This window comes from Chenopodium album, chromosome 20 (assembly GCF_948465745.1).
Source record: "Chenopodium album chromosome 20, dcCheAlbu1.1, whole genome shotgun sequence".
NCBI lineage: Eukaryota > Viridiplantae > Streptophyta > Magnoliopsida > Caryophyllales > Amaranthaceae > Chenopodium > Chenopodium album.
This window is the reverse complement of record NC_137853.1, coordinates 11,577,708-11,604,719: the sequence shown is the minus strand read 5'-3', so window position 1 is coordinate 11,604,719 and position 27,012 is coordinate 11,577,708. Positions and strand designations below refer to the sequence as shown.

Here is a 27,012-nt window from a genome sequence, read left to right as displayed (position 1 = left end):
CCTTTTTCATTCGTGTCACTCTTATATAACATCTCTACATCTTTAAAACTTATGGCAAACCCTTATATTGAAAACTCGCCGTCAATTGTATTTACTCTTTCTGAATTGGAAAACCTTCAATATTCAATTTGTATATGGTTGATTGGGTCATTTAATTTATTAAGTCACTCTTATAAAGTGTGCTACATTATCTATAATATAAATTATAAGGCATTCCCACTGAAGTTTATGTGTTACGTGGCACCTTCCTCAATCAATCGAGTATTTCATTAATGTGCTTAAAAATATGGCTTATACTAGCTTTAAACCCACGACCTTAGGTTTTAAAAGTATATTGTTAGTCACCAAGCTATTACCATATTATTTGTCATTTTATTATAATTCAATATAAATAAGGATTTCAATCATGGAATTACTGCGGTGCCTCGGGACATCGCCCGGGACTAAAAACTAGTTCAATTATAATAAGAAGAGAAAGAAATTAAATTTCTACAAATTGGCCAATATTAAATATCTTTCTTTTATATATTGAATGGACCATTTTTGGCTCATATATAGGTCTTTTATTTCAATTTCATAAATGAATGTTTAACCAAGCTTTCTCCATGGGGATAAAACCCTATTTCTTTCTTTCTCTTTTTTTTTTTTTTTTTTTTTTGTAAAAATGTAGTCTCAACCAAGTTTTTAGTTCATTATTTGTGGTCTAAAATTTTGGAAATGAGGGTGAAGGGTAAGAGATCATCCCTAAATACCTATAGTTAGGAAAATTCGACCTTGTAATCTAAAACTACGAAGCTTTTATTACCAATGTGTAGCTTTGATTATGACAAAATCACACTAAGACACGAAGTACTATTTACCTTATTCATGATCCACTTAGGTCAGAAATCTAAAAATAAAACAGAAAAATAATCTCTATCAAATTCGATCTATCTTTTCACCATTATCTCTTTCTTCCTCTCTCTTTTTTTTTCCTAAAAGAATCACCATTCTTTCTCCTTAAATAAATTAGCATTCTTTGATTCCATGACAAATGCAATAAGACCAAGATGTTGAAGCATGTTGTCACTTCAAAGTTGTTTGCCTTACTAAGATATGAAATTGACACCAATTGATGACTAGAAATCCAAATAATCCAAAAGGAACTCTTGCAATTGCTAGGGTTGCAAACTTGCAACCAATTTCTTATCTTCCTTGGTTTTAAAAAAACCAAAAAAATTATCATTTTTCTTATTTTCTTCACTCCTTTTTGGGAGGGGCCACAAAACCACTGTCCACTGGTGTTTAGTGGGCAAAGGACAAGGGCTCTAAAGGGGTAAGTTGTCAAAAAAGACCAAGTTCTGTGAACCCAATTTTCCGTTGAAAACATAGACAAATTAATTGTGGGGCCTAATATCACTTAGATAGTAGCATCATCATCCTATGCTCCTCCTAATCAAAGAAAATGACCAAACTAAGTTTGGGATTATTTCTTTAGCTTTGTGAGTTTGTGGTCCTCCACATCTTTGAATAATCAATAGCCTAACCATTACTCCCTTGATTATTCCTATTTGATTATTACCTCTTCACTTAAGTTAATACTCTCATGCCGAAATAAATAATTGTGTATATTACTTTAAGATTTTTGAGATAGTTTATTTTCACCTATCCTTGAAAAGTAATATACGTTGTTCATAACAGGATTGGATCATGACATGTCATTAATGATGAGAATTAGACATTAGACAAGTGATTTCGGATAAATGAAAAACCTTTTTGATTACCCTTGTGTTAATCTACCTACGATAATAATATTGAATTGTTGTACAAAGTACATTGAAGTTGAAACTCAATCTCAACCACCTTTATATTATTCTCTTTAGTGTTCACACTCCTTATTCAGGGTGCTATTTCTTATAATCTTATCCTCTCTTCATTATTACACATTTTGAGTTTACACATCACTAACAAACTCTTCTAGCTTAAACTAGCTTTTGTGATACCTTATAAATAAAAATAATTTAATAAATAAATGGCTTTTGTAATTCATTTCTAATTATATAAAAAAAGGTAAATATATATTTTTTTTTCAAATATTAACATTGATATTTATTTACTTATCCATAATTAATTAGAGATACTAATTGTTGAATATATATGTTGGTAAACATAATAAATAAACTTATCAACTAAAACAAAACAAAGAAAGTATTCCATAGTGTTAACCAAAAATATTATGGAGTATTTTATATAGCTTTTTGGATGGGGTTTTTTTTTTAATAAAAAAAAAATAAAAATTATTATATAAAACCTAATAATAATTAAAGAAGCCAAGTAAGATATGAAGTACAGTATCTCTATATGATTCCAGTACACCAAACAAAGTTACTAATTAATTAATATTATAAATGAAAATTTTAAAAATAGAAAATTGGTATCCTTCTCTGACAAGCAATCTTATGTATAATAATTAAAAACTTCCTAATCCTTTGACAAATGTGTACCATTTAGCTCAACAATTCATACTTTATAAGTTGATATTTTTGCTCTTTATAATCAATCATGAAACATGCACAGTTTTTTATAGGTTGGCATTTAATACTGTCATCCTGTTTATACAATTCTATAATATTTGCTGACGTCTGAATTATTATTGTCTTATGCATTCAAACAGTACACCTCATCTCATTTAATAATATTAATTTTAATCTTGTTATCCATTGTAAGCAAATGACATCAATAAGGGTCATTTTCATTTTGTAATCTAATATTACTATCAAATGAATCGTATTATGACTTTATAAAATTAAAATTTATATAAGTAAATATACAGCATGATATAATAGTTGGACAGTTCCCTAATCAAAACTTTATAGTACTATTACTCACTGGTCTTTTAATCTGTTGCAACATCATTTTAACTTTCCACACTATTTGTAAATTATAATTTTTTTTTATTAATTATAAATTTTAATCTGATTATAGAAAGAGTTTTTTTTTTTTAAAAAAAAAAATCAAAACTATTATGTAATAATTCAATGTATATTATTGAATTATATTGGGATATAAAGGTATATTGTGAATAATAGCATATGTGACATTATTGTAATACTAAGAGCTGAATTAAGAGATAGGATGAAATATAAAGATATTAATAGGAACTCCTAGTATTACAATAACATCTCATATGACATTATTCTCATAATATTATTCTCATAATATAATACCACAATATATATATCTTTATATCTCAAAACAGGAATTAAGGGTAGTTCAGATTAGTGAAATTTAGATGAATAGAATACACCTTAGTATTATCAAATCTGATCAAATGTAAGGATAAACCAAACCTATGTAATGAAGTTTTGAATAATTCATTCATAAAAGTTGGTGCTTATATAATAAAATTATGTAAATACTAAAGAATAACACATCATCTAAATAAAAAATAGACACTATATTATATAAGACGAAAGGAGTATAATTTACAATTATATAAAAGATTAAATATATCAATGACCAGAATTGTCCATGTATAAAAGATAACTAAAATCGAGGGTTACATTTTTTAGGTTATAATAATTGACATACTTGGGGTCTAAATCTTCAATCCCACTTTTTTGTTCCATTCCATGTACCACTCAATTTTATTGGTCCATGTCATTATAACTATTTATATTCTTAATCTAAATTTTATATTAATTGTATTAATAGCAAATATAATTAGATAATTCTTTCAAAAAAAAAAAAAAAAAAAAAAAAAAAAAAAAACATATTTTACTCTCTAGTCCCCATTTTTTTATTTTAATGTATACATTATGTTTAATTCAAGTATTCAACCTTTTTTTTTTTTTTTTTTTTTTTTTTTTTTTTTTTTTTTTTTTTTTTTTTTTTTTTTTTTTATACTACCTTCATAACTACCTCCATAACTTTACACGAACCTTAATTTTTTTTTTTCACCTCAACCCATTTTTTTCACTAATTGCATCCATAATTCGATCATAAATATTAAAGCACCAAAATTTCAATTTAATTGTTACTCTACGAGTAAATATTTTTGATACATGATCATATCCAACTTTATCAAATCAATGATGTAATTTGATTGTACAAGTGTTGCGGAAATTTTTGGTGAATCTAGTGGCTCCATTGAATAGTGAGAGCATAGGCTTATAAGAAGCTACCATTAGAATTATAGGTAGAACCGTAGAAAGCTTATGTTAAATTGTGTAAAAAAAAAAATTTAAAAAAAAAAGGAGTTGAATCTAAAGTACTTGTATACAAGAAAAAAAAGAGAGAGATAAGCACTAGAATTTTAATTATGTAAATTCTATCTAATTTTATTTGCTATTAATACAATTAATATAAATTTAAATTAAGAATATAAGTAATTAGAATGATGTGGATCAATAATATTGAGTGATATGGGACACAAAAATGGGATTGTATTTATCTTGTGAAAAGAAAATGATTGTATTTGTAGGTAACAATTGCTACAAAATCGAACAATTGGTTAAGAATAATACAAATTCTTAAATAGACCGGGTTCACCCTAATTTATTGTGAACCACTGGCATTAGAAAAAGGGTTTTGCCCTCTCTTAAAAAAAAGTTAAAAAAAGTCACTATGTTGAAATAAAGTCATTTTGGTGATATATACTTCGTAGGCTATAAGAGGTTAATTTTTTTAACGAAATATTTTATTACTAGTCAATATGAATATAAAGGTCACTATGTTAAAATTAGGGTCATAACGATTTACTTCAAGTTCACAATAATATTAAACGTTATACTAAGTTAGTTTTAATAAAGGTTACTATGTTAAAAATAAGATTACTATGTCAAAAATAAGGGTCACTATGTTTAATATAATGTCAGTTACGTGTGTATAAACCTCGAGTCCACAATAATATTATTGTGGACCAGGTCCACGCAAATCATTCTGTAAGAATAATGCAACAAAGTTTTGAGAGTGATGAATTTTGTTCCAGGTTCATATAATAAGAAATCTTTGTTTACTTTACATATTTGTATTTATTTTTGTTGAGGAAGTGGAAATGGAGAAATGTTATGTATTAATAAATATATAACATTGATTAAAATATTTTGAAAACACATGGTAGAGAGAGAAAAGAGGAGAGAGATAGGAAGAGAGAGGTCTGTAGGTCGACCTCACCTATTATTTGGTCGGATTGTATCACGTGATAGGGGATCAGATGCTGATTAGTCCACTGAAAGTAATTTATTTAGTACAACTGAATGCATATATAATACCATTATGTGCATATATAGTATCACTGTATATTCAGTGGTACCATTTAATTATCCAATGATATCATAATATACATTTATTTATACATACGTATAATTACATAAATACTCCTTGTTATGCATTTCTACATGCCTAACATTCCTCCCTTTAAAATCCCTCCATTTGTTTTTTTTTTTCTTCAACTAAATCAATTATGAATGTATAGGATAGGGTAGGCGGCTGGGCCTAAATTCCCTCTTATACGCACCGACAATATCATGCTCTAATGCTCTATAAATAGGATTATATGGGTGTGTGATTTTTAGTTTTTGCAAGATTATTTGCTTTTGCACTTTTTATTAGGAAGATAAAAATTAATTGAGTTTTATAATTTACAAACTAACCCTCTTAATTGTGTTAGTTGCGTTTAATACGTAGTAGTTTTTATGATGTTATATTTTGGAAGGTGCTTGTTGGTTAACATACCAACATATGAAAAGCAGAACTATAAGAATTTTTTTCATCAACAAACTCATAGGAAGTTTCTCTTTACAAAAATAAATTGCTTACCTAGGTCCCTTATCAAGTGAGTGGAACTTCTCATGAAAAGTAGGACAATTTGTTTAGAAATTATACTTCTTATGTTTGTGAGCAAACCGACATTCTAGGAAATATTATTAAATATGTTCAACCAAACGACCACTATGATTTTCTTGTCTCGCAACCCCTACTCCATATCTTCTACATTCATTAGCGAATTAGTGAAAGACTGAAAGTAGTGGTAACTGATAACTGTATAGTAAAAGACTAAAAGGTCAATATACACAAGTGATACGGTGGGTTGATCATCAGGAACATAGTTTTCTAACAGAAACATTATTTTAGGGGGGCAAAAAGATCAATATTGATGTAGAAATATTAAGACAAAATAAATTGTTAATAACAAGAAGATGACGACCCAAGTGAGTCTTCTAGTCATTTTCACAGGACATCTGAATTCATCATAAACAATCAACTCAGAAAGATACTGATACATGATATTAATATACTATTACAAGCTAATTTGAACAGAATATAACTTTACTCTTCAACAAAAAATAAAAAGCTTTTTATTCTAGAAAAATAAACCCCAAATCATTCAATTACCATATAAAAGCTAAAACCTTATGTATTCTGATGACATTTCAATCTATTTACTATCCTTATATAACAGCAATATGCTACAAAATTTAATATACATTCCCAATAACCTTATACTATCCCCAATCTTCAACTATTTGAACAATATATGTCACTAATTCTATGCAAAAGAAGGTATAGTAATCCTATATTTACTACATACATTATACTACCTAAGTACTTGTTCTGCCCTTCTCAAGCCACAAAGTCTGGTAACAACTGAGCTGCAAACCCCTTTCGATTTTGCATATCGATGCACTCGAATGCAGCTGCTGATGAGTGTGATGCAGGGCTGTTCATTGTACCAAAATCATTAGCTCGACGAAACTGAATGTTCTGATTAGGTGACAGAAATGTATGATTTGTTGCAGAAAGATTTTCGAGTTGTTGAGGATGATTTTCACAAGAAGGAGGTAGTCCTAAAGAAAGGGAAATCCCATTTCCTTGAAGAAATCTTGGTGGTTGAGAGAAATCCTCTGTTTCAAACCTCCCTATTTCTCCAATTTGGTATGTTCCTAAATCACCTCCTCCCATTCCTATGAAGTTCATTCCTCCTGATATGATGGGATACCCATTCTCTCTTCCTTGCTTCTCTTCGTCTCCGCCTTCACCTCCAATGAAGTTCATTCCTCCTGATATGATGGGATACCCATTTCCATCCTGTCTTTCTTGCTTCTCATCATTTCCAAACTTAATCATGATCTCGCCATTAGTAGTGTTCTCATTGTATCCAAGGACCTCATCATTTCTTTGTCTCTTGGGACTTCTTTGCGAAACCCCACCATCCATATCTAATGAGCTTGTTAGAGTGAATCCATGTTGGTGTTGAGTCAGGGTATTGTTACCTTTGAAGGGTGTGTCGGAATTCGTTGGTACGCCAATGAACGAAGCAACAGCAGCAGCATTGTTTTGATCTTTTAGTTGATGATTTTCAGCAATGTTGATTTTCATCTCTTGGTTTTTGATGGAATTTAAAGCTCCTACATTATTGTTATCCTCATTATTGATGTTATCTTTGCTGCTGCTTGCTAATTTCTCTGATAATTCTTTATCATGTTCTTGATCTTTAAGCTCTTCTGTGTACATTTCTTCAATCATTGGCTTCCATAGTCGTACACGAGCATTAATGAACCAATTCGACACCTAAATTTTACCATAATAAAACCAATCAATATAATGCTCTTTCTGTTTATCAAAAATTAATTAAATGTCTTAATCATACCAAACATTTAGTTCCCTCCCTTGAACCTACCTGACTTCGAGTCAGCCCGGTTTGTTTAGCCAGCATAATTTTATCAGAATCTTTCGGGTACCTGAAAACATGAGTTCAACAACATCCAAACAATTTAGTGTACTTCATCATATCAATGTCAAAAGAATAGTCACTAGCTAAACATTATTAGGTGTGTTTGTAAGATGCTTACGGGTGTAAGAAGTGCTCAAACAACCAAGCGCGAAGAACAGAAACTGATCTCTCAGGTAACCCTCTTTGAGGCCTCCAAGCATTGGGGTTTTGGATCATTCCTAGCTGCTGAAGTGCGCGTTGCTGCCTTATCTGATGATCAATGTATTTCAACCTAGACCCTTCAATCTTCCCACCAGCTGATGAACCTGAACCACCTTCTTGATCATCGCCTAAAATCTTGTTGGCTGCTCGGATTTGCCCTTGAATCGCATCTTTTAGACACCGGAACTGCCTTGAAATTGTCTTCAATGCTAACGCCGTATATGTCTTTGCTGATCCCGTTCCTGCTGCTTGCTCAAACGATTCCATTACCATTTGCATTTGATGATTGTATTGCCTATACCTTTGTTCCGCCTAAAATTCACAACAATAACACACTATAATCAATAATTTATATAGCATAATTTTATATGCTATTATCAGTATACGATAAATCCAATCGACCCCATTAACATTAAGAGCAAGTCAGATTTTTTTTCCAGAAAATTTTGACAGGTAAAGCTTAAGTAATCCAGATTTTTGTAAAATAAAAAGAAAAAAAAAAAAAAAATTAAGGGGGTATGACTGATAGTAACTCCTAACAGAAAGTTCTGACACAAATTGCTGTTAAAAGGCAAATGAATCAAAGTCACTTGAAAAAGACCCTTAATTCCCATAATTTATAAGATCCTTAACACATTCAGACAGTAGCAGAAGTACAATTTATTTATTTTCAATACTAAAATTACCTCATCAAGCATGGTTACAAGTTTTGCCTTCTTCATCTGAATCTCCTGCCTCTCGGCCGTGTTCAGTTGTCCACCACTACCACCACCACTAGGGCTATGTTTTTCCTTATCCTCAGACGAAAACTCGCCTGTTGTACCTTTATTACCCTTCTTAGGTGAACCATCAGTAGTATTGTTACTGCTTGTTTTGAACATAGCTCCGCCCTCATCACCAACATGTACAATCTCCTCAAGCAACTCCTGAGCCGCCTTCAAGTACTTGGACCCTAACACGAAACCCTGCCCACCTGCCACGTCACCCTCTCCAGCTTGCTGGGACCCTCCACCTAGCGCGGGGTTCTGAGATGATAAGCTCAAGGACAACCCCTGCCTAGCGCGTGGGATGTCACGTGCCTCATGAGATGGGTATCCGTACAAGGTAACATTATTAGGTTGAGGCGGCGATGTAGGGAGACGAACAAAGTGGTGTTGAGGAAGAAGTGGCTGTGGTGGCGAAAGACCGGCCGCGACCGAGTTTAGTAGAAGGATGTTGTGAGATGGTGGTGGTGGTTGTTGTTGGTGTTGTTGTTGAGGATCAGCTAAATTTGGGTTCATGAGAATTAGTGTATGAAAATTATTAGTATTATGGTCTTGGATTTCTGTACTTGTCCCATGATTATGATGATTATTGTGATAGTATGCTGCCATTTTTTTTCTTATTTTTTGGGGAAAATAAAAAATAAAACTATGAATTTATACAAATTAATGAGAAATAAAATCCATCAAAAAAAAATGGAAGTTGTGAAGGATGAAGGAAGGAATTTTAGAGAGAGAAAATAGAGTGAGAGAGAAAACATTGATTGGGGGTGTCAGAAAATATGATTGGGTATAATAGCTACAATTGTTTTTATTTTTATTTTTAATTTTATTTTGATAATTTTAAGTGGTAAGGAAAATGTGTGAGGGTGCACGTGTTCCGCAATCATCTGCTATTGCTGCTGCAGATGTGGGGAATTTTCACTGTGAAAGGGCGCCAATCCCATTAAATTTTTGGTCAACTTTTACTTCTACGTTAATTATTCTTTTATTTTACTCCGTATATAGAAAATTAATTACGATTAGTAATTATTTGCAAGATTCGACTAGTGTAGATTTGTAGAGATAGGCAAATAGCTAGGCAATGTTTATTGCCCTAATGTTCTACAATGACTCTTAAGAACTTGCTCGATTGTCGGTAATGCATTCTGGTTTAGCTTATGAGAGGTTATTGTTCGATAGGACATTTCTTTTTACCTTATAAATAGAGGGGAAATGAGTCTTACAAATATTTGTATTATGTATACTTGTATTATTGTATCCCAATAAAATTCTCAACAAAATTTAGGAAACTTTAGTTTTTGTGTATACAAAGAACATCTTCTTCATGACCAAACTATGGCTTTATAGGATGGAATCGATTTAGATTTCGAGTTCAAGATATTGTAAAGGAGTAATCAAATTGTAGGAGATGATCTCTTTAGTTACATTTATGTTCTAGATGATAACTAACATAATTGACAATAGTTATAGATGATTTTGCCACCGATCAAAACTTTCAAATAAAAGAAGCTAGGTTAACGAGCATATTTCATAGAAATTCACTAATTATTCAGTAGATTTGCAATGTGTTAATTGCAAATGTTGGTTATTGTCTATGATATAAGAGATAGGTAATGGACATGTTCCATGAACATTTGCAATAAATCATGGATTTAGGCTTCATTATATTAACAAACCATTAGGTTTATTCCATAAATTTATATATTTATGGATGGTAATCAACATTAAGTTGCAATCATTTGTTGTTACCAATTAAGCTACATACCTAACATCCAATTGTTGAATGTTCACAAATGTAGATGGAATTAATGACCAGCATTTGTTAGTAGAATAATTGGGTAGCAAATGTTCGTCGCTCATTTCATTTCATCTTCTATATATACTGTAATTAGCTAGATGTCAAGCAAATATGTAAATTTATTGGTAAAGTCATTGAGATGTACAACTCAAAACATGAGATTAGATTTTATGTACGACACTTATCTTCTATCGCTTTCTATAAATTAAATTAAATAAATATTGTATACGTAATTATACATTATAACACTACCTAAGTTTAGATGATTGCAAATACGGAGTATATTTCTAAAAGTAGCAATACAAATTAGTAAGTATAGTTCACTAATCCTAAAGTGACATGATTAATTTTCCATTAATTTATTAAGAAAAACGCCATCTTCCATATTAAGTCCCTGTGAGAACTACCAAAAACTACAAAAGTGCACCGATAAAATATCCAAAGAAATAAAATTGGAAGAACATATGCTCACCAAATTAAAATTGAAAAAAAATAAGGTATATAATTTATATATACTAATTCTAGAAACTCCAAAAGCTCACTGATGAAGTAATATCTATATCTTCCTAATTTTCTTGAACCTAATAAATATCATGGCAATGGTATTAAACCACGATCACATCACCAGGCCATATTGAGACCATGTTGTAAGAAAATATTACATTACATCATCGCGGTTGCATCTGCATTCATGATTCAAAACCATGGCATAGATCACCACATGTCCACATGTACTTTTGTAAGCATCACATTATTGTAATTTATACTTGTACTCCTATAAACTTTATAAGTCTATTGAATTCAAATTAGAGTGCATTTTATAACTTACCTAAACTTCATAAACTTATCAAAATTGTTTTAAAGTTTAATTGTAGTTGTAAATTGAGCTTGAATAGCTCTTATCAAAAGGATTTAGAACCTATATATGCGAACTTAATTTTCTTAAACTATCTTAGAATTTTTTTAATCCATCCTCTTTATAACATATATGAACTTATATTTTCTAAGCTTATCTAATCATACGTTGTAAATCATCAAATCGTAATTTTAAAAAAAAAATGTACAAAACCGGAGTTTTAATTGATTGAAGACTAATAATTCCACTAAACTTCCAACAAGGTACATGTTAGACCCTGATTGAATATCACAAAGTAAAGCCAAATTGTATGTGAATTTTCTCCTATTTTTTTGACAAAGTGAATTTTCTCCTATTACGTTCACTAGAGCAATAAAAACAGCAAATCTTACCTGCCAATATAAATTCCAATGTAATAAAATTAACTTTTAACCAAGAAAGTGAAACAAAAATATTAAAAAAAGAAAAAAGAGAGAGAAAATGCTTTGTCATACTCCAATGGAAGCCACTTTAATTGCAATGAAAATAGGAAAAAAGAGATAAAAAGAAGTGAGCAGTTGGTTTTGTGGGGTTAAAATGAAATGCCCCACTTTGAAAGATACCCATCTTTTTTGGCCTTTTTTTTCATTTATCAACCCACAAAACTTACGTATGACCCTTTTCTTTCTTTCTTTTTTTTGTGGCCCAAAGCATTAGATTGGGACGATAATCACAAAGTTATCTTCTCTTGCATGCTCCAAGTTAAGATGAATACAATACATACCTTGATCTTTTTAGTTTAAGAGACCCTACTAGAGTGTACATTTTATCAATAATAATGAGTCTTTGACTAGTAAAGTTTTAGTGAGTCTCTTTGGAGTCATGTGTTGGGAACTTCGGATTGGAACGATTCAGAGAAGATTAGCATGTTCCTCGGGCAAAGATGGTGGTGGGTAACAATTGATACCCTAGCAAGTGTTTTGGACCGTTTTGATGACTCTATGACGAATACATTGATAGAATTGAAAACATTCTATGCTAGGTTTCCAATCATACCCTCAACTAATAGCTAATTACCAACAGATAAGCCATTGTTGTATTAATTCGTTGGACTAAGTGGTTGCATTAGCTGGTCTGATCAATTAGTTGATGGTTGTATAAAAAATGTTTGGTAAATACCAAATTAATTATTAATTGTTAATTATGTAATAACCAAAAATCAAAATGTTGAATAATCTAATTTCAAAAGCTTCTACGAGTATTATGAACTTTACTAAACACTGAAGCAAATTATATTAATTAGATTTTTCTAAATGGTCAAACTTCTAATATATCTCAACAAGTAAAGGCACTCCATAATTAAACCCTGTCTCAAACAAGGCTTATATGTTACATTAGTCAATCAATGACAAAATTCAAGATTTATATAGTCAGCACTCAGCGAGCAGTCATCACATAATTATTTTTCATCTCACTTTCCAATTTAGAAAGCTTCAATAACTAACTGAAACTTACTACTATCAATTTCTTTCTTCATTTTTGGATAAAAACAACCGTTATAACTTATAATAGCCCTTCAAGATTACAGTAACAAATTAAATTAGAGGATGAAACACCAATTTTTTATGATAGGTTAACAAGTATTGAAAATTTTCACATATCATTTTCTCCATCTTAAATTAGTCCATGTCAACTGTTTTTTGTCATCTCCTCAACTTGCATTGGTAATTTTTTTTTTAATTATGTTACTTTTGTATAAATAAAAAAATAATAAATTAAATTAAATTAAAAAAAAGCATATAAAATAAATTTAAAATAATTTTCTTAAGAAAAAAAAAGGTAGGAGTTGAAATGATGTGACAGTCCTATCAATATCATCAGTTAAACAGTATAGATCAATAAAAACCTTAGCTTGGAATGAGCATCAATGAAATGTTGACAGAAGAGGAAAGAGAGGAGGAGGAAAAAGACATGCATTATTTCGTTATCCCTAGTTAAAAAGCCAAGATAATCAAGTTTCTCAAGTATTTTGCAATACTTTTTTTTTAAATAATTAATAAAGTGCACTCCAAACCATTAGCAGATTTTTTGTTTTTTTTGCTTTTTTTTATTTTTTTTTTAATGTGGACATATTCACTAATGATGTGGTATGGGGCTATTATCTCTAGCTTCATATATATCTTATAATATGGGTGTGGATCAAAAAATTTGTGTTTAAGCCTATATAATACCTACACAGTCAACATAAGTCCATTACAATGTAGGTTTATATATGAAAATTCATTCTAATGATAAAAGTTAATTACGCATGATAATGTTCAAAGTAAAAAATCGTCTTTTTGAAATGTGGTGTATGGAATATTTATAGAATATCAAGAAACATAAGCTATTTAGGGTTGAGCACTATAATTTGTCAAGTAGGTGATAATTGCCTACATGGATACAAAAATGGCATTGACCCGGGCTAGCCCGCCCCCGACTCGGCCCCAAAAAGCCCAACCCTAGGGGCCCATTGTTGGTTTGGTCCGACCCAACACAATTTGTGCTTGGCCATGGGCTATGCCTGGGCTTGGTAAGCTGGGACATAGGCTAGACCTGGCCCATGTTTTAGGACCCATAGAAGCTCGAAATGGCCTAAGCTCTAAAAGCTAGCTCGCTAGGCTCGGCCCGTAAATAGGCCTGTGGGCCTGCCCATCACCATTATACAACAATATATCATAATACAAATATTAGTAACATTGAACTAACTAGAAGTTAAACACAACGAGCATTATGACAAACCATCATTCATTGCATATGCGGCCAATATCATAATTTACAAAGCGCAAGATTTATTGGATTAATTGAGGACAGTTAGTGCGCCGTGCCTTAGTACAATATTTAAACTTGTTTTGTGATACATTTCTATTGTACAAGAGGTTGAGTATTAGCATCATTCCTTATACTTCATTACATTTCTAATACTTCTTTCTTCTTACCATATAGCGAGCCGAGAAAAAAAAAAAAAAAAAAAAAAAAAAAAAAAAAAAAAAAAAACGCCCAAGAGCAGTGGCATGAGATATGTACGCTTTTAGGAATACCTTAACTACATGATTGTAGGCGTTCTACTCCTACATATGTTTTACATTGAACAGGATTTGAAAATACAATTTCTTTACAAACAAAAAGAAGGTACATATTTTTTATTTAAAAAAAAATAAATAAAAACTTCATATAAAACTTGAGTCTAAAATCAATATGTATATTAAACACACAAAATCCTTCTCATTTCAACACTCTTCTCACTTTAACTTTTAAATTAAACACAAACTATTGGGTTAGTCCAGCCTGACCAAATAGTTTGTCAGTCCAACTATTGTTCTTTTGTATGACATTACAAACATCTAACACCATCATTTCCACTCACTGGTAGAGGAAAATAATCGGTCGTTGGACAATCACCCTAAAACCAAACAATATTTCTACCTAAACCAATCTAAGACAAGTCTAGGGTAAGTAGAGGATCGTATCCACAGGGAATGGGTAAGTACACCGAGAGTATGAAACGGTTGCAATCTAGTTCGGTCACAAATTGGGGGTTTTGATTAGATAACTACTATGGAGACAAACACTAGGGGGAAATAGGGATCGACTCCAACCAAACCAACGGATCAAAACAATAGGCAAGCATGAACACAAATTGGGTGATAGAGAGGGCACTCAACATTGTCTTCTTTCGAAGCCACAACACTAAGCATTCCTAAACCAAACTCAACTAACAAGATAGGTCAACCAAGTCTTAACAATGAGAAGTAGACTTCTAACTCGGGTTTGTCTTTCGATCGGTCCAAGAAAGCATTAAGGCACAAGCAATTGGGATTTCTCACCTAATTGTTGCAACTAAGACTACCACATCGTTCAAACAAGGAACCGTAATCAAGAAAAATTTAGCATAATCATTTAAGAAAAGGCTCACAACTAGACTCCATCTCTCAATGCAAGCATAGAAGTGAATACATGAGCAATAAGTGGCCATCCAATTACACATGCAATTAACCAATTCTTTAACAATCAATCATCAACCCAAAATGAACATGCAAGCACAATTAACAATCAACCCATGGCTTGGTTGGGTCTTCACCCAACCCCTAGCTAATTAACTACTCACTAATCATGGTGGAAAACAATCTAACAATTAAATCTAGGGTTAACATGAATTCAATTAAACTAGGAGAGAGATTAAACAAGGATGGTTGGACATGCAAGAACAATTAACAAAGATTAAGCAAGAACTAAGATTAATAAAAGATAAAATCAGAAAATTAAATAGCAAAGGAGAGAGAAAGAGATTACTAATTGATGCTTCAAGATTGAGAATAATTGTTGTTGAAATTGATAGAACAAACTTCAAATAATTCTTACAATGATTGAGTTTTGAGGAAAACTAATCTAATTAAAGAGGGTTTAGAGAAACTAAGGGCCTAAGAAAACTAAAAGGAGTTAAGAGAGAAGAAGATGCCTACAAATGAGCCCCTTAAAGCTATTTATAATCCCCAATTTCATAGTAAACTCCGCAATAGAAAGTTCGCGGAACCCGTCGGGAAAGGCCTCTCCAAGGTCTGGAGAGGCCGCTCCAAAGTCTGGAGAGGTCGCTCCATATCTTGGAGAGGCCGCTCCAAACTGGGAAAAATTGGGGCAGAATGCTCCGTAGCAGGGTGGAGAGGCCTCTCCAAAAAGGTGGAGAGGCCGCTCCTCAGATGGAGAGGCCGCTCCCCTATGTTGGAGAGGCCTCTCCTCATCTCTTCTTTCAAATCTGCCAAGTGAGGCAGGAAGTTCAGCAACGAGGTGGAGAGGCCTCTCCAAATAGGTGGAGAGGCCGCGGCATAAAGTTGGAGGGGCCTCTCCTCACAAAATCCTTGAAACTTCCAAGTTTGGCAGTAGCTACAGCAGCGGGGTGGAGAGGCCTCTCCACTGACCTGGAGAGGCCGCTCCTAGGGAGAGGCCGCGCCACTCTATGGAGAGGCCTCTCCACTGCACATCTCGCTTTCTTCTTGACTTGACTCCTTTTCCTTGGCTTCTTTCCATCATCTTCTTGCTTCTAACCTTGGTTCATCATCCATAGGCTTCATTGGTCGTCTTTGGACCTAAAATCTCAACAAAAACACTAACAACCCGTGAAGCATAGGATACACAAAAATTGCATAAAAATAGAGTGAATAATGAATTAAGGCATCAATTCCTCACATATTCAATGCTAAAAACCACTCTATAATCATACAAAATAGCATGCTATCACTCACCACCACCAACAATATTCCCACTCAATCCTACTTCACTTTCTCTCTCCTCCCTCACCTTTAACCCACCCTTATTTTTTCTCTCCTCAACTTTCTGCTAAATTACTCCATTTTATTTGCTCATAATTCATGCTTGAATTGAAGAGGATGGTAACGATAGTGAAAATAAATATTGTTGATTATATTTGTCCTGATTTATGCTTAAATTGGCTTGATAATTGATTGAGATTTTCGGATTTTTCGAAAACAGCCCAAAAAATCGATTTGGGGCTTTCTTGTGTGATGTATAATTGTTGAAATTGATGGTTCTATATGATTATATGTTGAATTGTGAGCGTTTTGAAAACAAATGTATGTATTTTGGTTGAGAAATAAGCATGTTATGTTATACCTATGAGTTTAGTACTTGACCTTTTAATTATTTTTATAAAATAAAATTTATTTTCTTGATTATATCATCTATAAATATAATAAGTTGGATGATATCCTCTATAAGTTGGATGATATCATCCATTGTCCAAATGATATCCTAAATTAGTATCATGATATCCTTTATTAATTCAATGATATCTTCTATTATATATGTTTCATGATATTATCCATAGTTTGGATCATATCCTCTAGATAGTGGTTCTAGGATATCATATATAAGTTGGATGATATAATCCATCACCTAGATCGATGATATCATCCATTGCCTAGATTATATCATTTATAGGCTGAATGATATATATCCTCTAATGGCTATATAATATTATTTGTAGGTTGGATGATACCCTCTATTAGTTTGTTGGATGATATCTACCTAATAGAGAATATCATCCAGCCAATAGAAGATATCATCTACTCCCTCCGTGGTTTTTTAAGTGATACATATTCCATTTCCGGCCGTGTTTTTTTTAAGTGATACATTTCCTTTTTTGGCAAAACAATACATTAAAATATTATATCTCTCTCCTCTCATGGTCCCCACCCAAACCCACTACTACTTTTTTATTATATCTTTCCTCTCACATATATTACTTTTCAATAAACTATTAACCCCACTATCTTTCTTTAACAATTTTTTAATACTCCACTACCCCACTTACCTCTTATTTTATTTAAGTCAATTAAATTGCCTAAAACTATGTGCCGGTCAATATGTATCACTTAAAAAACACGGAGGGAGTATTCAAAAAAGGATATCATATAGCCAACAAAGGATATCATCCAGTTACTAGAGGATATTATCCAGCTAATAGAGGATATCATCCACCAAATAGAGGATATCATACAGCCAATAAAAATATCATCCTGTTAATAAAGGATATCATATAGCCAATAAAGGATATCATCTAGTTAGTAGAGAATACCATCCAATTAATAGAGGATATCACCAGCCAATAAAGGATATCATCCCGCTAATTGAGGATATAAAAAATCTGCATCTTGTTAATCCGGACTGACATGATACCTTCTCTAAATTAAATTAAACTAGATGAAACTCGTGCGATGCACGGTTTGTTAGAATTTTTAAGAATATTTTTTTTTTGTATTTATGTGCTAAAATCTGTTACCTATTTAGATAAAATTCCTAATATTAGAAGATAATATTTTATATTTAATTAATTAAACTTAAAAATATCATTCGTCAATTTTGCTTGTGTGGTATTTGAATTAATTAATTTTAAAAGAAATTAATAATCTCTTATTTAATTGGCTACAACTAAAATTTATAATCTTACATAGCGCGCTAAGAAAATTAAATCCTACGTGGCTCTCTAAAATCTCAGGAAAAACTCCTCTTTATATATATATATATATATATATATATATATATATATATATATATATATATATATATATAATATTAGATTAGATTGTGGTGCAGTATCAATTATTAAATTATTTACATAAATCTACCAATTAAACTATTTTTTTACAAAAAAACATTGAACTCATGTGATATGCGATTATATTGAAGACGAAAACTAATGATTGTAGCTCAAAATGCCTCAAATTGAGTGAGGAATAGGTGAGAGAAGATTGACGTTTTTGTCCATTGTTACTTTGTTAGAGGTGTTTGTCTCTCTGCTATCGCCATTAATTAGTCTCTTTCTTCTTCCGTCATTAATTAGTCAACATACACATCGTATACCATATAAGGCTGATTTTTAAATAAGTTTAATCAAAGTACTATGTAGTTAACCAATCGAAGTGTTTTTTATATTTAAGTTAGGAAAAATTCAATGTTAAGTTGTTAAAATAAGGAAAAATTGATAAAAATAATCCCAACTTTTGTTCATTCACCCAAAATAATCTAAACTAGGATTTTTTTAAATAATCCGAACTTTACAGGTCATTTGCTCAAAATAGTCCCAAGTGACCAGTAACCTGATAAAAAGGTAATTTTTTTTTATTTAAGTGACACATGTGACCATATGAATAGTTGAAAACAAATTATTAAAAAAACTAAAAAAATCTTTAAAAAAAAAAAAAAAAAACCCACCCGGTCGGCAGTCACGCAACCCCATCATCACCAATCTGCCAACCAACTCTTAAAAGCACGGTAATAAAATATTAAAATCTTGGTAAAAAAAATAGGATGACTATTCAATGGCCACAATAAACTTGTAACTATTGTTAATTAGTTTTTAATCTTGGCCCTATATTTTTAATAATCAATCTTGTCCATTCATCCAATTGACTTTAATTTTTAATTTTTTAATAAGAAAAAAAAATAATAAAAAATAAAAAAACAGTTTTCTTGATTATGATTAAAAAAAAACTGTTTTTCAGTTTCTAAAACAAAATACTGCACTTTGCCATTGATTGACGCATATACTTGCAATTTACAAGTTCAAAAGATTCTCCCATCTCCATTAAAAACCAATTACTCAAAATTATACTTCCTCTGTTCTTTTTTACTTGACCCGCTTTGACGTTTACACTATTCACCGCCTCTTCTTTGACCGTCTTTTGTGAATAGTATGTAAGGAAAAACATATTCATGTGAGATCTTATTGAATTTGTCTCAATAAGTACTATCATAATATATAACTTTTGTAAATTTTACTTATGGAGAATTAAAGTTATTGATCGTGAAAGTTTTGCATTGGCAAGCATGATAAAAGAAACAGGTCAAGTAAAAAAAAACAGAGAAAGTATATTACTAGGTCCATGATTTTTGCATCAGTTTATCCAAAGAATGAATCATCTTCCATTAAAGAAGAAAAAGTAGCAAAATAGAAGTAGATCAAATAAGAAGATAAAAGTTGTGAGATTTGTCTCTAATCTTTAAGAAACCAATCATTTGACTTTAAAGATCAAAACAAAAATTGAAAACAAGATAAATTATAAGTTTCATCAATTCATCCTTCGACCAAAATTTCTAGTATTGTAAAATTTATAATATATTTTTTTAATCTCATTTAATTTATTTATTTATTTTTTTTTTTTAAATTTTTTTTTTTTTTTTTTTTTTTTTTTTTTTGTGATAAAGTGTATTGTAAAGTCAAATAAATGGATGGATATGATCAATTTTGTAAAATAGAGGGTTGAGATTCACTAGTTACAATAGCCACAATTTTATTGTAGCCATTTGAAAACTGTCCTAAAAAAATACTACCTCCATTAAATGTTATGTACAACTTTGGAATATTTTATATATCACAAATAATATCCAAAAGTTGCACATAACATTTAACGGAGGTAGTATATTTTATTAAAATCAAGTATTGAACACCTTGCTTAGCGGTTGCTTAACCTCCACCGTCACTGTCATAATGAAATTCCTATATACCCTTCTAACCGTCTTTGCTTACTTACTAAGGAACTTTCCCCAAGAATTAACAAAGAGATTTTGAAAATGGGTCTGCTTTCTAACAGGTTTGTTCAATCTAATTTATAATTTTATCTAAATTTCCAATTTTTATTTGTCTGATTTTGAAATTTCCATTTCAGGATTGATCGAAATAGTCTTAAACCTGGGGATCACATCTATTCTTGGAGGACCGCTTATATTTATGCCCATCATGGTAATTTTTCCTCTTTTCTTTGTTTGGTATTTAATTTGATTGTTTGATTTTAGAACTATGAGGGTTTTTTTTTTTTTTGGGTGTTGGTTTAATTTCATGTTAATTTGATGTTGGGTGTTTTATGAAGTTAGATAAGGTTTGTGGGTTTTTGTCTTTGTGAATTTGATAGTTTGTTTGATTATGAGTAGTTTTCATGAAATTTGAATTAATTGCTCAAAGCTATATTTGATCAAAGGGGAATATAAAGTAAAGTGTTGTAGGGAATTAATTAATGACTATTAAATGAGGATATGGAAGGGTGGATTTCTAAAGTTGCTCTTAGGGTCTAGTCCCTTGTTCAACATGCTCGTCGATCAAGATGAAGAGGATCATGCAATTGAAGGTCAAGAACTAAAGTGATTGAAGAAATTACACCTACTTTAATCATTTTAGGAAATGAAAGTGCTCTTTGGTGTATAGATATTAGGATTTTGGATTTAATTGTCATGTTTGAATTCCAAAATGGTAAATTTGTTACTGAATATGAGTTGGGGTTGGTAATGATGCCAACTATTAGATTGTGGTATCCTTATGGTTTTAAAATGTGGACATTTCAACCTTGGTCTAATATCTAGAATGGAAGGTTGATCTTTATCCCATTCTAGAGCATTTCCGATTCTAGTATCCATTTTCTTTGGCTCTTTCAATGCTGCCACTTCTGAACATTTTTGTCTTTTACAGATCACTATTAAATGGATTGTATTTTAGGTTAGATTGGTGAGACATTTTAGTGGATTGTAGTTAGTTGGAACTTGGGAGTCATTGTGGTAACTTATTTGCCTCTGATTTGGAATACTATATTTATTATTCCTATCAATGTCCCTTCTCTATCGTTAGAGGTAGTTCTTGTATGTTGATGTAGATATGAAACCTGTCTGTCAAACATTAGGACACTAAAAATGCATATCCACCAATCTTCTTCATAAAGATGTTATTTTTGGTTTTCTTAATTAATGTGTTGTTAGGAAAAGGTTTTGGTAGTAGTGGCTAGGAATGAATAAGCTTTCCATGTTTGCGAATGTGATGGCTCCACGCCGGCACATTTTCATGTGCTTATTGTCCATGTACATTTCAGAGAAAGGGAGTAAGTGAACATTGGCTCTTGTACTGGACAAGTACTGACACGCTTAGTAATAATGGAATGGACGTAGTCATTGAACTATTGAAGTGCTAGTACTGTGGGCAGTATGCTCCCAGTTCCATGTTTTGTCTAGCTAGTATACATGTGCTATCTCCATGTTACAGACTTGATGAAGACAATTGAGTTGCCTTTCTTTTGAGGTCGTCTCAACAGTCCCTTTTCAGTACGCCTTGGCTTTCAGTGTTTATGGTGTTCAGGTTTGTGCAATAACTTACAAGTTTGTGTGACTAGTGTATGTTGTTTGTATTACTTAGTAAGAGACATAGTATGTTGAATTTAGTTTGTAGAAATTGTAGCTATTGCTGGGATTAAGGTTTCAGACTCTCGCAGAATTGCAGATTTGAGTGGCTATGGCCCTGTTTTATGTTAACTACAAAGTATTTTTCATTGTTTATTAGTTATGGAATTGTTATTTGGCATCTCTGGCAGACCAATTAAGCATCTGAAAGTTTTGTTTGAGCCTTGAATGAAGTTGTGCCACCATGGGCTTTATTACTTACTTTGAAATTTGTGAGTTAATGTCTAGAAGCCTGAGAGGTTGAAATTGATATCATATTAGGATTAAACTTATGCACATTGTATAAGGATTAATTAAGTGTATATATTAACTTACCCTTGGAAATTTCAATCAATTGATTAACTGACTGATAAGATCATGTCTACTCGAACCCATGTACCATGCCCTACTTGTATTCCTCCCGAAGAAGGCCATGGGGTTGTCTCATCATGTTTAGATTGCTTTCTTGCGGGTGGCATCTTGTATCGCTTTGAATACGATGTCAAAGCCACCCTTTTTGTTGCTAAAATGCGTGGCGGGACATGCACTCTCGCTGCATCAGATCCCGATGAAACTGTGGTGCATCGAGCAAAATACCTTCTTGACAATGGCTTTGGCTTTTACAATGTCTTCAAAAATAACTGTGAGGATTTTGCTATATATTGCAAAACAGGGCTTGTAGTCATTGACCAAGTGACGATGGGCCAAAGTGGGCAAGCAGTGTCACTTATCGGGGGCCCACTCGCAGCTGTACTTTCAACACCATTACGTTTTTTAACTGCCAGCCCCTATGGAATGGCTGCAATGGCCGTGGGTGTATACTGCACAAGCAGAGTTGCAGCTGATATTGGCATGAGGAAGGATGTCATGAAGTTGGAGGTTGAGGACCTAACGAGGCGGCTAGCAATTGGTGCTCTTCAGGTACTAAACCCACAACTTCCACCGCCACTTGTCAGCTAGTGCACTGCTGCTTATCGTGATTGTCTTTTAACACAGAATTTGTTTATTTAATATTATAACGCTCTTTAAATTTACAAATTATACCTGATACCGTGCTAATTGTGTTTCCAAGTGCAAAATCTTGCGAGCACTAATGATTTGCTGGATATCAGCTCAGTTGGCATCAGTCATAACTGTTGTAAGAGATGACAATTTGTTATGTTTGTGATCTGTCTAGTTTGTTTGTTGAAAACCGATATGCTACATTGCTACTCTTTTAAATGATGTGGACGATGCATTTGGTTTTACTGTGATTTTTGTTGAAATAAGTCACAATCCATGAATGACAATGTTGTATTGCCTTCAATCTTTATTTAATGTACAAAGACTACAAAGAATGTTTACGAAATTCAAATCTTACAATTATTACATTATCACACACTCACAGTCGAAACGGAATCACACACTCACAGTCGAAACGGGAGGAATGTAAAATAAATTCAAGTAGTTAACTCCAACTTGTCCATAGTATTGAGATTCAGCTAATAGTGCACGTGTTTCATAATGCTGCCATATCCATTACATGATAAGGACTTGCAAAAGCTAAAGTTAGTGGGCAACATAGGCTTTAGTAAAGCCAATGTTCTCTAATTAAAGTATGTCTGCCTTAGAAAGTGTTGACAGTTCACAATTTATAAGTAATATCTTTAGATTACATTTCAATTTATTTTTAGCTAAAAGCATTGTAGCGTACTTAGTTTAGGTACGTTTGCCATTCATATAATACTACTTACTAGCTAGGTGCCTAGGTGTCTATCTTTCAAAGTTCAATTCATGCAACGTTGTTTGCTTGTTTCCTTTGTTTTATTACTTTTGGTTCACATTGTGAAATTTATTGTTTATGTAAATGATTAGTATCGAAACCAAATAATTAAATCAACCTGTTTTTTTTGTTAACAAAGAGAACGAGCATACATTACTTATTAACTCGTATATGTTATATTCCAATCTTGATTTATGGTAAACTCCGTATAGAGTACATTTTTGCATTTAAACCCTAATAATACCACTATCACAAGATTCACTACTTGATGCCTTATAAGCTCACAAGGACATCTAGGGGCGTTTTAAACCATTTCTGGCCTTGTGCTAATCATAAACTTAGGCCCCTAAAACTAAAGTCATTATAAGTGCAATGTTAAGTTATCATTCCTTTTTTTATTTTATTTTATTTTTTTTGATAAAACACAAACTCAAATATTATTAACTCAAACCAAGTTTATTCATCAATACATAAGAGGTGATTTCCGGAGGGTTATGAAATTCCCAAACCTGCTCAACACCAAAAGGGGGGATTCTAGCTACATGATGGGCTATTGATTAAAGTTTCGCGTTGATAAATACTTCGTATACAATATGAAGTGTACTCCTATCGTTTCGTAATAATTGCAATACTTTGACTTTTGTACTATTTATATATTTTTTTATTATATTTTTTATCAATTATAAAAAACATATATTGTCATGTAAAATATTTTTGAATTAGTCTTTATATATTAGATCAAATTTTATAAATCTTAATATATTATTTCGATTATTAATGGTTAAAGTTGTGAATCAACATATATGATGATTAAAGTGTTGCGATTATTATGAAATTAAACTAGAAGAGTATTAGTTTAAGTGGAGCTTTTAATTTGAAATTTTGAATCAAAATCTATTGAAGAATTGAAACCTCACCATACGTCATGCATGAGTCATTAATATTAAATTTTTTTACTACGTCTTTTATTTTATAAAAAAGACAAGAAAAAGGGGAAAAAAAAGACAGATGAATAAAATGGTCAACATAAGCAGGAAAGTCACAATCACATTCACATGAAATGTGTCAAAATTTTCTTTAGAAAGGGCCACGCATGGTCGCCTGCCATCACCCGAAACGTGTCAACTAGGGTAAAGCACTTGCGCAAACTAACAGATCACCTTCCTATTGGCTTACCATTGTCCCACATGTCGCCCCTTAACTTTTCTACTGTGCTAAATACTACTCCTTCTGTCCCCTGAAACTTTGACCCTTTTATGTTAATTTTGCGGATATTAAGAAAGTTAAATTAAAAAATAAAAAAAAAAGTAAAATCATATTGAAAACATAAATTTACACGAGATTTGTAAAAAAGTAGAGAGATAGTAATAAAAGTATATAGAAAAACAAAATTTTATATGGAAAGCTAATTTTGCACAAATATTGTTGCAAATTGGTGGGTGTTTTAATGCTAATGGGTCGATCATTTGGGACTAAAATTAGACCATAAGGGTCGAAAATTTGGGGACGAAGGGAGTAGTAAATAAAACAGAAAAAATCACAAATAATTTATTCTTTTACACTTTGTTTGGATTGAGAGAATTTGAGGGAAAGGAAGAGAATAGAAAAGAAGGGATTCATTCTCTCTTGAATTGTTTGGATACTGTATGGTAGAAGGGAAGGAAATAGAAATAGAAGGGTTCATTTTCTCCTTCTCCTTTAATAAATCAAATCCTTTTAATGTTGAAAGATTTGGAGGAAAAATATAACACTATCTTCTCCCTCCTTCCTTTCCTCCCCCTTTCCTTCTTCTTCCCTTTATTCCCTTTCCCTTACACTTTGCTATTCAAGCAACAGTTAAACTGGACAACATATGTTTTGGGTGAAGTGAAACTACATAGATGTGTAGTTAGGGATGGCAACGTGTCGGATCTGATCCAGATCGGAGATGGCTCCGGACCCAGATCCGTTTTTGTATCTAGGATCCGACGGGTTTTAACGGATCTGGGTCCAACGGATCCGGGTCCTAAACGGGTCCAATATATTTTCTTAATTTTTTGCAAAAATTTAATATTTGGGTCAAAAAATGCATCTAAAACTTTCGTCGAGGGTTATTAAGTTCAACCTTAATAAAGTTATAAAACTAATCTAAAAACACAAAGTAACCAACGTATACACTTATTTTTGGAAATAAAAAGTATAAATAACGAAAAAAGTACGATTTTACAAATGAGCTAGTGTATTTGATACGAGGCATCCAAATTCATCTCTTGAAATGACTTATCTTTATCACTACTAACATATATAAAGGAGATCAGTTAGTAGTGTATTTGAAATGACTAATCTTGATATGACTAATCTTTATCACTACTAACATACATATCAAATACACTACTAACATGAATTTGGATGCCTCATATCAATTTGGTCACAACAAACTGGTACTGTACATATATAAAGGAGATCAATTATCTTACAAGTTTTCATAATAAGTATATTGTCACCTTTTATGAGAACTAGATGAAGCCCGTGTAATGCACGATTTATTTGAAGTTTTTAAAATATATATATATTTTTTAATTTATGTGCTAAAATTGGTATATATTTAGATAAAAATTCTAATATAAAATAATAATATTTTATATTTAATTAATTTATACTTAAAAATCTCATTCGCCAATTTTGCTTACGTGTTGAATTATTGAATTCTAAAAGATTTTAATAATCTCTTATTTAATTGGCTACTACTAAAATTTATAATCCTACAAGGCGCACTAAGAAAATTAGATCATATGTGGCTCTCTAAAAACTCGGGAAAAAACTCCCCTTTATATATATGTTGCTTCCCCTACTCTTGCACAAGCTTTTCCAGTTTTTGCACTTGGACCTTTCCAACAGCCTCTTCAACTGTTTCTCAGCACCTTCTGATAAAATTCATGAACTCAGAAAAATTGTAAGAAAATACAGAGAGAATTATAGAGGAAAGAGAGAGAGCTAAATTTCATTTCAGAAGAAGAAAATGATTAGATTGTTTCTTACATCAGAAAACAAACTATATATAATAGCTCTAAGACAAATACAGGCTTCTAGAAATAAAGTTTGTTACAAAGAATCTTTCATAACAGAATTCTGTTATGCAAGGAGCTGAGCTGGTAAAGTTGTGCCATGCTGGCAGAAGCTTACACAAGAAGCTTCGAAGGTTATTCA

At 31.8% G+C, this 27,012-nt stretch overlaps 2 protein-coding genes across 2 annotated transcripts; one reads left to right on the top strand and one right to left on the bottom strand.

The window, feature by feature from the left end:
* Positions 1 to 6,315: 6,315 nt before the first annotated feature.
* Positions 6,316 to 9,440, bottom strand: LOC145597861 (BEL1-like homeodomain protein 1). Its single transcript, XM_081654118.1, has 4 exons — positions 8,602 to 9,440; positions 7,833 to 8,227; positions 7,661 to 7,721; positions 6,316 to 7,551 (listed from the first exon to the last, which is right to left on the bottom strand). Exons 1-4 carry the CDS (start codon positions 9,286 to 9,288, stop codon positions 6,604 to 6,606), a joined length of 2,091 nt encoding a protein of 696 aa, XP_081510244.1. The 5' UTR covers positions 9,289 to 9,440; the 3' UTR covers positions 6,316 to 6,603.
* A 10,884-nt stretch (positions 9,441 to 20,324) lies between these two features.
* Positions 20,325 to 23,311, top strand: LOC145596797 (protein LEAD-SENSITIVE 1-like). The gene is made up of 7 exons (XM_081652995.1): positions 20,325 to 20,458; positions 20,534 to 20,633; positions 20,735 to 20,743; positions 20,905 to 21,002; positions 21,903 to 21,984; positions 22,068 to 22,145; positions 22,428 to 23,311. The coding sequence occupies exons 1-7, from the start codon at positions 20,439 to 20,441 to the stop codon at positions 23,022 to 23,024; spliced, it is 984 nt and encodes a 327-aa protein (XP_081509121.1). The 5' UTR covers positions 20,325 to 20,438; the 3' UTR covers positions 23,025 to 23,311.
* Positions 23,312 to 27,012: the final 3,701 nt, after the last annotated feature.